Source organism: Cinclus cinclus, chromosome 16 (genome assembly GCF_963662255.1).
Source record: "Cinclus cinclus chromosome 16, bCinCin1.1, whole genome shotgun sequence".
Classification (NCBI taxonomy): Eukaryota; Metazoa; Chordata; class Aves; order Passeriformes; family Cinclidae; genus Cinclus; species Cinclus cinclus.
Window position 1 is genome coordinate 511,570 of NC_085061.1, and position 11,713 is coordinate 523,282.

General features: G+C 53.6%; 1 protein-coding gene across 1 annotated transcript; it reads left to right on the forward strand.

Annotated features, from left to right (window-relative positions):
• Positions 1–1,666: 1,666 nt before the first annotated feature.
• Positions 1,667–10,627, forward strand: SCNN1B (sodium channel epithelial 1 subunit beta). The gene is made up of 13 exons (XM_062503851.1): positions 1,667–1,977; positions 3,080–3,294; positions 3,481–3,527; positions 4,212–4,405; positions 5,156–5,259; positions 5,685–5,848; positions 6,314–6,421; positions 8,089–8,206; positions 8,730–8,805; positions 8,985–9,042; positions 9,455–9,516; positions 9,853–9,928; positions 10,268–10,627. The coding sequence occupies exons 1-13, from the start codon at positions 1,667–1,669 to the stop codon at positions 10,625–10,627; spliced, it is 1,893 nt and encodes a 630-aa protein (XP_062359835.1).
• The last annotated feature ends 1,086 nt before the right edge of the window (positions 10,628–11,713 follow it).

Consider the following 11,713-nt stretch of genomic DNA (forward strand, 5'->3'; position numbering starts at 1 on the left):
GCTCCCCAGATTTAAACGAGCTATGAGGATTCAGTTCTAAAAGCCAAGGCTGACCGTGCCAGGGGCTGAGCTCACACAGCAGGTCTGGGGCAGGATGGGCCTGGGGCTCCTGTCCTCCCACAGCCCTGGGCAGTTCAGCAGAGCCCGAGGTCATTGCTCCCTTTCCTTGTGTCTGCCCAAAACCCAGCCAGGCTCTGGTGCAAGGTCAGCTCTCTCCCTGAGCAGAGCACCCCCAGGCAATGCAGGAGGAACCTCAGTGGCACAAGGTCCTGAAGGAGGAGATGGTGATGTTGGAGTCCAGGGGGTGCAAGTGCCAGGACACAAGATCCTTGGAGAGCAAAATCCTTCTCTATAGGAGTAATCCCTAGGGTCTTAGAGGAAGAAGCTGGGGTTTGTTTTTTCCAAAATCCTCTTCCACAGAGGATTACCTACATCTAACAGGTAGTAGGAACGCAGTGAAAACCATAATTTCTCTTTGTATCATGGAGAGAGATTTCACAAGCTATTGGCTTTATACTGTTGTCAAACTGCCTAGCACATCAAGGAATTAGTATTTTTTATTTTTGAAAAGTATGAAGAATCCCCCTCCTTTCACTCCCCAGGGCCCGTGCACACCTTCACTGCCTTCTTTGCCCACCTGCAAGCAGGGCTGTGTCACTCTCATTCCTGCCCCGCTGAGTGCTGCTCCTTGGTGAACTATTGCTGCTTTATTCCAGCACTCTTCCCCCCAGGATGGGGCCTGTTCCCAGCATTAATCTTTAACTGTGCTCTCCTGCAGCTTAAATCTGACAAATGTTCTGAGTGGCTGCCCCAGGTTCTTTTTGAAATCCTGCCTCGGGATGTTAAGATTTAGTAACACAGATTCTAACCTTAAAATAGCAGCACAAAATGTTCTATTTACTCACAAAATGAATGCCAAGTATGCAGCATCCCTCAGCAGAGCAGGGGGAGTGGGGGGGGAGTACTGATAATACCTGTCAGACAAAGGAATTCGGTGGGAAAAACCAATGCGGTGTCCTTCCTCTGGCAGGCAGCAGCCCTGGACAGCATTCCTGGTCCTGGGAAATGTGCTGCTGCTTCAGCTTCTCTCTCCTGCCCCTCTGAGAGCTGGATGTGCTCTAACCCTTCTCACTTTTAAGAAGAATTGTCCCAGGCTGCAGTGAGGTTGAGCCCTGAGAGCTGTGTGCCTGAGCTCTGTCCCAGGCAGCTCCTGCGTGTACTGCTTGGTCCATCTAGTGTTGGCTATGCTGGGAGAGCATTCCAGCTCTGTCAGTGTGCACCCAGCATTCCCACTCGCCGAGCAGCACCTGGGCAGGCTCTGCCACACTGCAGGACCAGGCACGGCCACGTCCCACAGGTCCTGGTCACTCAGCTCTGGTGCAGCCAGCAAGACCCAAAATGTGACAAAAGCATTCACCACCTTTGGAACTGCCAGTCCCAAAGCCGTCCTGTGTCCTCCCAGGAGGCTGGGTGACACGTTGCTGCCATGGCATGACCCTGCAGCACATCTGTGCTGGGTTTTTCCTGGGTTACAAAGCAGGGCCATGCCATGGCGGTGACTGTCCCATCCTGCTGTGCTGACAGTACCAGGGCACCTGCTGTGGAACAGCCCCTGCTCCCTCTCAGAGCTGGTTTGATGTTTTTTCTCCTGCTCACAGGCAGCAGCATGAACCTGAAGAAGTACCTGGTGAGGGCACTGCACCGCCTGCAGAAGGGCCCTGGTTACACCTACAAGGAGCTGCTGGTCTGGTACTGCGACAACACCAACACCCACGGCCCCAAGCGCATCATCAAGGAGGGGCCAAAGAAGAAATTAATCTGGTTCTTCCTAACGCTGCTCTTTGCATCCCTGGTGTTCTGGCAGTGGGGGATCCTCATCAACACCTACCTCTCCTACAACGTCACCTCGTCTCTCTCCATTGGCTTTAAGACCATGAAGTTCCCGGCAGTCACTGTCTGCAATGCCAACCCTTTCAAGTAAGCTTTTCTTCTCCCAGTTTCCCCGTGTGTGCCCTAACCCCTCAGAAACAGTGTGAGGTACTGAGGGCCCGTTCCTGTCTCAGACATCACATTAGGAGCATCAATGGAGTCACCAAGTGGCCCTAAAAACAAATAAAGAACAAAATGGAGATGAATGGTTCAGGGCCACAGGAGGGTTCATCTGCCTGCAAGTTCTTCTGGGCTTCAGAGAATCCCAGAACAGCTTGGGCTGGGAAGGGACCTTCAAGTTCATCTCATGTCACCCCCTGCCATGGGCAGGGACACCTCCCACTGTCCCAGGCTGCTCCAAGCCCCAGTGTCCAACCTGGCACTGGACACTTCCAGGGATCAGGGGCAGCCACAGCTTCTCTGGGCACCCTGTGCCAGGGCCTGCCCACCCTCGTGGGGAAGAATTTCTTCCTAACACAGTTTCTGCACCATATCACTCAGTGTAATGAGGGTTTTTACCTCCCTGCAAGCTTTCCTCAGCTCATAAAAGAAACAAATTCAGCTCACCTTTCCCAGCCAGAATCAGTCTTTCCATCTTTTCCCACAATTTCTTTCCTTCCTCTTCCTCGCTGTGAACATTCTTCTCATTGCTCATATTCCAGTCACTAGGAGCTGGTTGCACAGTCCTGCTTGCAGAAGCCACAGAGACAGAACTGAATCGTCAATTTCAAAGGGGTCACTGATTTTCATTAGAGTTGCTTTAAATTTATAGTTGTTTTAAATCCATACAATAGTGTAGCCTGAAGCAAGGCACTCTCAGCCAACACAAGAATTGCTTTAGGGATAGTTTTTCCTCCACTTGCTAGAGATGTTTTGTGTAAACTGTAGTGAATTACTGAACTAGAGCCCGTGTGGCCCAGCACTGGTGCGTTCAGCCCTGCAGCACTCCCTGTTTATCCTCTGCTGCCCTTCTGCCCAGCTGCAGCTGTCCCAGTGCCTGAGCTGGCCATGCTCTGCATGGACGTTCCCGTTGTCCTCCAGTGAATTCCAGGGATCATTCTGAGCTCCCCAGGAAGGTCCAGGCCAGTGGCGTGAGTGCCACGTGTCCCCAGCACCGTGACCCTGCCTGCTCACAGCTGCCTGTCCCCAGGTACTCGGAGGTGAAGCCCCTGCTGAAGGAGCTGGACAGGCTCATCGAGGCAGCACTGGAGAGAATCCTGCAGCCAGGGAACAGCAGTGACGACGTGTCCCCACCACTTGACCTGGAGCTCTGGAACCAGATCCCCCTGGTCCTCATCGACGAGCACGACAAAGACAATCCCATCATCCTGGACATCTTTGAGACCAACCACACTGCTGTGGGCAGTGAGACTGCCATGGGCAACAGAACCAGAGAGAGCAATGACACCATGGACAACGAAACCACTGCTCCACCTGCCCCTGGTGAGGGGAACCACACCACTGCTCCACCTGCCCCTGGTGAGGGGAACCACACCACTGCTCCACCTGCCCCTGGTGAGGGGAACCACACCACTGCTCCACCTGCCCCAGCCAACAGCACGTCAGAAGAGAAGAAGTACAAGCTGGCAGTGAAGCTGGTGAGAGCAGTCCCACAGTGGCAGTGGGCAGAGATGAGGGATGGGTGCCTTGGCAAGGATGCAGTGGGGAGATCGGTGTCTCCTCCCCACCAGCTGCCCGTGGCCACTCTGCCTCGGGGTTCTGCTCTGGCTATGCCAGGTCTGGGGACTGCCTGTGCCCAGTCCCAGCCCCTGCTGCAGGCTGAGCCCAGGACAGAGCCAGGGTAGGGGTGTTCCCTGCAGGTTCCTGGACACCTTCACCTTTTCCTTGGGTCAGGCACCCAAAATTCCAGGGAGAGGCTGTGGCTGTTCCCTATCCCTTTCCTGCTGCAGTTCACGGTGCAGAGACACAGGGTGGTCTTGTAACCCCTCCGCCCTACTCCCATGGAAGCTCCAAGGACCCTGCCTGGGCACACCTCAGAAGATGAGGAAACTCCAGCCTTAAAGAATTGGCCCCAAATTGACATTTTCTGTTAACTTGGTGAGGTCACCCTGGGGCTGATGTATAACCTGCCCAGCTGGGAAATGTCCCTGGGGAAGGACCCTGCACTGTGACAGCCAGTTCAGGGTGACAGCCAGCTTGTGGCTCTGTCAGGCTGAACCTCTCAGTTTGTGGGAGCTGCAGGCAGCTCATGGGGAGAGGGGGTCACACCATGGCCCCTGCCATCCCCCCAGGGCTCAGACCTGCCTGCTCTGTGTCCCCAGTGCAGCCACCAGGGCTCTGACAACTGCACGTACAGGAACTTCAGCAGCGCGGCGCAGGCGGTGACCGAGTGGTACATCCTGCAGTCCACCTCCATCCTCTCCAAGGTCCCTCTGCACGACAGGATCAGGATGGGCTACCAGGCAGAGGACATGATCCTGGCCTGTCTCTATGGGGCTGAACCCTGCAACTACAAGTAGGTGCACACGAGCTCCCTGCTCCTTTTGTCCCTGCAGGAATGAACAGCACACAGGTTCTTTTCTCTCTTTAAGGTATATATCAGCTACCAATGAGATCGCTGCTGATTCTCAGCTCTAACAAGGCTTCCTAGAGGTTTTCTGGATATGATCCTGGCTGAAATGTGTTCTTTTGGAATAGTGCTGGCTGAGTGAGAGTTTTTTCTCATGACAGCAGCACCCAGGGTATCCAGTGATAACCAGGTGCTGAGCCAGCAGCACCAGTTGCTGACCCCCTCCCTTTTGCACAAGCCTCTGAGAAATGCATTTTAGCCAACTCTGTTTCCTGTGAATCCCAAGTTCCCATCTCCAGTGCTGAGGAAGGGGAGCCCACAGCAGCACCCCAGGCTGTGGGAGCCCTGTTCCTTCTGCAGCAAGGGCAACCAAGAACTGCCATCAAAGCATGAGCCCAAACCTGTAACCACAGCTCAGACTGAGCAGCTGTTCCTCTCACCTGTGTGACAAATGTTCCTCTCCATCCAACTGAGCACTGTCCCCAGGGCCATGGCCCTGTGGACACCTGTACCTTGCCTTGCTTTTATTCCAAAAGCAGTTGGATTGAAGTGCCAGCAGCTGTAGTCCCTGTTCAGCAGATGAGGCAATGGGAGGTGAATGCCAGCACAGCTGCTGAGCTGGGCCCACCATCTGCTTTTTGTCACACCCCTTTAGCCCTTCCAAGAGTCACAGTTCTATGTGTATGATTCTTCCAGGAATTTCACCCAAATCTACCACCCAGACCATGGGAACTGCTACATCTTTAACTGGGGCATGGATGAAGAAGCTCTGAATTCTTCCAACCCCGGGGCTGAGTTTGGTAAGGGAGCACTCAGTGCTGGAGGAGGGGGTAGATGTGAGGGTTCTGTCTCTTGCTGCCCATTCCTGTCACTCAGGACAGATTTATGATTCTCTGTCACTGGAGCACTGCAGCAGGGAACAGAGGCTTTCCAGAAGGGGATGAGCCCCAAAAGGAAAATATGCCACACAGACAAAACAGTGACTACAGACATGTAGCAGAAGGGCATCCTCTGGATATTTGAAATATCTGAGGCAACACCTGACTGTTCCCAGCTATTGCCATTCTGGGCATTCACCACCATAGGTTTTCCTGCACAGGTCAGGCTGCCATGGCAGCCACACCATGGATCTTCCCAAAGAGCAGTGAGAAGAAAATAGACTCCCTTCTTTCCCCAAGCCTCACCTTCCAATGCAATTCCTGTTGTGTTTTGTCTGGTGTCCCAGGGCTGAAGCTGATTCTGGACATCAGCCAGCAGGACTACATTCCCTACCTGTCCTCTGCTGCTGGGGCCAGGCTCATGCTGCATCAACAGAAGAGCTTCCCCTTCCTCAAGGATCAGGGCATCTACGCCATGGCTGGGACAGAAACCTCCATTGGAGTGCTGGTGGTATGTGTGGCATTCCTGGGGAGCAGATTGTCTGAGAATAATGTTATCTGATGGGACCAACACCAAGTTTGCTTTAAGTCTTGGCTGAACTGGCTCAAACCAAAGGAGTCAAGGTACACACCTGTCAGGGGCTGGAGCACTTTATGGAGGATTTTATGTAACTGTCCTGGCAAAGTGCTTTACTGAGGCCAGAAGATTGGGCTCAGGTCATCGTTGCCTCTTCCTCCAGCATGTCAGCTTTGCCAGGACAAGCACCTTGTCAGGGTGTTCAGGACCCCTGAGCAGCCTCTTCTGCCTGGATTCACCCAGGGAAGGGGCTGCAGCCTCCTCAGCTCTGCCACCACAGACCCTTTCATTTTTAGCGAAGCCAGCAGGGAGCACAGGAATTACAGAGCCTCTGGGAAATGGGCACAGGGACCTGTGGAGAAGTGATAACCACAATCTGGGGTTCGGGCTCCTTTCCAGGATGAGCTGGAGCGGATGGGTTATCCCTACAGTGACTGCACCATGAACGGCTCCGATGTCCCCGTGAGAAACCTCTACAGCCAGTACAACACCTCCTACTCCATACAGGTAAAACACCCTTCTGAATCAAACAACACCCTCCAAGAAAAATCATCCAAGCAATTAAATCTTTGCCTATCATGCAGGGTACTGGAGATCATAAAATCGTAAAACCTCTCAAGATCATCAGATCCAAGTATCAACACAGCAGCACCACTGATAAACCGTGCCCTGAAGTGCCACATCACGTGGTTTGTGAGCACTTCCAGGGATGGTGAACACTGTGGTGAACACTGCCCTGGGCAGCCTGTTCAAATGCTTTGCAACCCTTTCCATGAAAAGTTTTTCCTAATATCTGATCTAAGCCCCGCATGGTTCTTTAGGAGCAGTCACCAAGGCTCTGGGAAACTTCTGCTGAGACCATGTCAGAGTGACACTTCTAAGGAACTCATGTTTTTTGTACAAGAGTGATATTTACCCCTGAAAGGAGAGGAATATAAAGGAGAGGTTCTCGCTCTGAACACTCCTGTGTTCTTTAACTTTTTTCTCTTTGGGGGAATCAATTTTTCAGTCTGAAAATGCAGCTGGTTTGTACAGGAAGCCAAACAGCTCTTTGCTTCTTCATCACTCTGAAAATTGGATGAGAAAGTTGAGTGTCTGTAAACCTTGAATATGTAGAAAATTAGAGTGCAAACACTAAGCACGGGTTAATTTGTAACAGGCTGTACTGGAGGGAGAAGCAGCTCTTGAGGGTGCAATGTGATAATAAGGAAAACACCCAAACCATTTGGGGTGATTCACAGATGCACCTGGAGATCAGGAGGGTTTTGGGCTGGCAGTGGTTTTATATTTCTACCTTTATATAATATAATAACAACTGGGCCAACTTTTGAAGATGCTTGTATAAGGTTTAAGCAAACACTTGGGAGGATTGCAGGATTGCATTATTCCCTGGACGTGCAAATGCTGACGGAGTTTTGTGCCCATGAAATGCCACTTCAGAGCCCTCTCAGCAAAACCAGGCTCTTCCATCACACCCTGACTGCTCTGCACTCTGTGAAGCTTTCCTGTCACACAGAAATTCTCTGCTTGTCCTAACCACAACTGTTAAATTTAATTATCTTCTCATAGACTTTGCTATTGCTTTGTGCTGCCTCATGCAGAATCCCACTCCAGTCTGGGGTGATGAACTTCACTCCTCACCAAGCTAAGGGCAGCTGGAGCTGCAGCACCTGCACACAGATCATTCACATGTCTGCTCTTTATGTTGAAGGATTTGGAAATTCCTGGCCTTAAAGTGTAAACACAGCCCTTTTTCAGTGTTGTGTAAAGCCTGGAGAGCACAGCCATGTCTGTGGAAGAGAACATTTGTATTCCCTTTCAGAAGCTTGAATATTACTCCTGTGTAGCCCTAAAATAATTGAGAAATGAGCAGTTTCTTGTGTGAGTGGGAGCTGAGTTCCCTCCATTTGCCATGAGGTCTCACCCACGGGCAGATCCCACGAGTGGCCTTAAAAACTCCAGTGCCCAGTAGGGCTGGAAGAGGTTCTGGGCAGGGACAGGCTCTGGCGGCCCCCTCTTCCTCTGATCTTCATCCCTGTGTGTCTGCAGCCCCCAGACCATCCCAAACCAGTGCAGCAGGGAGGGAGTTCAGGGAGTGAGGGCTCTGGGGACCAGGGCCATGCCAGCAGTGCCCAAGGGTCCACCCAAGGCTGAGCATCCCCTTCCCTCCCCAGGCTTGCCTGCGCTCCTGTTTCCAAAACCACATGGTCGAGATCTGTGGCTGTGGGCACTACATGTTCCCTTTACCTGAAGGGGTGAATTACTGCAATAATGAGGATTACCCAGGCTGGGGTAAGAGCTGCTGGTGATTCCTGGGGTGGGTTCCTGGGATCTGCTGCTGTCCCTGCAGCTCCTGCTCCCTATGGGACGTGGCCACCTGGGCCAGTGCTGGGGAGAAGGGGCCAGATTTGGTCTTTGCTGTGGGCTGGGGGAGCCCTGGGGCACCAGAGACAGAGAACCCCAGGGTATCCCTCCAGGCCTCTGCACCCAAAAATTTTGGGTCCCCTGGCAGGGTGAATGGAGGGTCCAAGTCTCCCCTGGGGTGGCACAGCTCTTTGCTGTGCCAAAAATACCAACCCTGGGCAAGCTGGCTCTGTGAAAACTGTCTTCAGAAAATTAGAGTTTATTTTTAATTTATTATTAAATTGTCTGAGTGTTTTGCCCAAGTTTTTCAAAGAAAGGTAAGTTGAAAGAGAAGATGGCAAATCTGTACAGAATGTTTATACCTAATATTTATCCTGATAAATGAAACTGATATAACTCAGTAACTGGGTCCTTATTAAACAGATACTTTAATTTGATTTTCACCAAGCAGCATATTGCTATTCCTCACTAAGATCCAGCATAAAACAGCGTCAGATCTGCATTGACTCCTGCAAAGAAACATGCAAGTGAGTACCTGAGCCTGATCTGGTTGCTGTGGAGTAGAGGGATCCTTTTGTCTGACTCCCATCACTCCTGACTTTCCTAAAAGGGCAGCAAACCCTGCAGGGCTGGCTTGCCCCATGAAGTTCCAGAGACTCAAGAGGAGTGAAAATCTCCATACTAATGCTCTCTGTGTTCCCTCCAGTGACACCCAGTACAAAATGACCATCTCCATGGCAGACTGGCCATCAGAGGCCTCTGAGGTAACCCTGATTCCTTGGTTTCAGATATTCAGATTCCTTGGTAACAGACATTGATGGTTCCTGTTCCCAGCACATGGACACTGGCTATGGTCTGAGCTGGTGTCCAGGTCAAAGCTAAAGTCCCTTTTTCCACACACAACCAGCAGCAGCACCGGGGCTCGAGGCAGGAGGAGGGACCCCTACAGCAACTCTTCCCTCCCGGGCTCTGTCCCAGAGCCAGTGCTAGCCCAAGGCTGAGCCCACCTTGCACACCCTGTGCCCCCACAGGACAGGGGGCTTCCCAGGGGCAGGGAAGGAGCCCCCAGTGCCCTGCTCAGGTCCAGAGCATCCCCCTGGCACCTGGGACAGGGCACGGTGCTCTTTGGGAGCACGGGATGCCTCTGCTCCTTCTGAACTCATTTTGTTTTCCTAGGACTGGATTTTCCATATTCTGTCTTACGAAAGGGATATGTCAACAAATGTGACTCTGGACAGGTGAGTGAAAGGAACAACCACTTTATCTTCTCTGCCGAGCCTGTTAACAGCAGCCTGACACGAGCCCTGGCGCTGGGCCAGCACAGTGAGGACCAGGTTTGAGCACGCTCACCTGGGACACACAGAAAGCAGATCCAAAAGGCACTTCATGTATGTCCTCTGCTCTCCAGAGCTGCAGACTGGGTCAAACTCAAACATGCAGTTAAGTACAATCAGCACTGAGGACAGTCCAATATCATAACGTTTGTCACTTCATACTCACCATGGTCAGGCTGGAGCAGAGGTGCAGGACATGGACAGCCAGCTCCTCACTAAGGTGGTAAATTCTCTTTACAGGAATGGGATCATCAAGCTGAACATTTACTTCCAGGAGTACAACTACCGCACCATCTCGGAGTCAGCTGCCACCACGGTGAGTGCCCATCCCGGGCAGGGCTCCGTGCCCCGGGGACAGTCTGTCACATCCCTCGAGGCTGCTGTTTCCCACAGCTGCTGCCGTGAAGTGGACGAAGCCACCTCTGCCTGGTGGCTCACAGCCCTCAGCTCCTTCCCCGTCTCCACCTCCCATCCCTGTCCCACCCCCCCCAGGGCAGCACCAGCACAGGAGAGGACCCAGCAGGCAGGTCCCAGGTGCAGGGGCATCCCCCCCATCAGCACTGGCACAGGGGCGATGGATCGGGGTGGGCACATCGGAGGGGCTCCCCTTCCTCAACGCGCTCCGCTCTCCTCCCTCCCTCCCTCCCTCCCACAGATCGTTTGGCTGCTGTCGAGCCTGGGAGGCCAGTTTGGGTTCTGGATGGGGGGCTCGGTGCTGTGCCTCATTGAGTTTGGGGAGATCATCATCGACTCGCTGTGGATCACCGTCATCAACGTGATCAGCTGGTGCAAGGGCCTGAAGCAGCGGCGGGCGCGGGCGCGGTACCCGGACGCGCCCCCGACGGTGTCGGAGCTGGTGGAGGCTCACACCAACCTGGGCTTCCAGCCCGAGCCCGGGGGTGCAGGGCCCGGGGCCGAGGCGCTGCCCCCCGAGCCCGGCACGCCCCCCCCCAACTACGACTCCCTGCGCGTGCAGCCCCTGGACCCCCTCGGCCCCGACAGCGACACCGAGTGACCGAGTGACCGAGTGACCGAGTGACCGAGTGACCGAGTGACCGCGGGGTCCAGGCTGTGCCGCGCGCCGGCTGTCTGTCCGTCCGTCACAATTCGGAGGGAGTTAAAAGGCCAAGCTGCCCTCTCCTATGACTGATCGCTGGGAGGAAGCTCTGCCTAATAAACCCTGCTATAAACCTCACGGAGTCAGGCTTTGGCTTTAGCGTGGAGCGCTTGTGTACATCAGCATTGCTGTAAAATCGTGTCAGCGGGTGGGTGGGAGCAGGGTGACGGCAGCGAGAGGACAGGACGTGCTGACAGTGGATGAAAGGCCGTGGCCTGGTAGGTCACAGAACCCTAGAGAAGTTTGTGTTGCAAGGGACCCCTAGAGACTGTCTCATCCCATCCCCTTCTCCAGCACTCCTGTGTGCAGAGACATGGCACAGCAGTGCCACACCATGGAACAGAGCCTCGGGATGGGACCAAAGCTACTTCTGACCTCTGTGGCTGCAGAATTTCCCTTCTCAAACAACTACAATGGGAACAGCAAAAACTGAAGTCTCCCTTCAGTGCTGGAGCTCCTGGCTGCCCTGTTGTGTTGCTGCCCACGGTTTGTGCTCGTGGGGCAGGCGGGCACAGCTCTTGGTGTGTGTCAAGGATACAGCTCCACAGAGACTCAGCTGGGAGGAAGCACCAGCGTGTTTAACTACCACTCTTGTAATAATAAAAAATTGATTTCAAAGTTGCCTTTAGCTTCCCTGCTGGCAGGGGGGGTAGTCCAGTGCTGAGATGTTGATAGCAGTGGAGAGAACAGTGTGCTGACCCTGACATGAGGGCAGTGGGGCCTTTGGGGGTCACCTGGCCCTGGCTGGTTCCAGCCCCCAGGATCTTTCCCAGGAGCCCATCACAGCCCACTGCGACTGGCCTTACTGAAGTACTTCTGCAAAAGTTCAAGAGGAAGCACAACGTGGTTAAATCTCATATCAGAACAGGATGTTCTGGGCACGGTGCCCAGTGTGGGGTGACCACGGAGAGGGGGGTCCAGGATCTTTCTGCAGGGGAAGCTCCCCGAGCACAGGGTGCTCTGGGGCAGAGCTGCTGGGCAGTG

What these genes read in the sequence shown, in the direction of transcription:
- SCNN1B (XM_062503851.1), top strand. Translation starts at nt 1,667, where the DNA reads ATGAACCTGAAGAAGTACCTGGTGAGGGCACTGCACCGCCTGCAGAAG. An exon ending in GGCCATCAGAGGCCTCTGAG is followed by an intron (nt 9,043 to 9,454) that starts GTAACCCTGATT and finishes TTGTTTTCCTAG; the next exon opens with GACTGGATTTTCCATATTCT. An exon ending in CGGAGTCAGCTGCCACCACG is followed by an intron (nt 9,929 to 10,267) that starts GTGAGTGCCCAT and finishes TCCCTCCCACAG; the next exon opens with ATCGTTTGGCTGCTGTCGAG.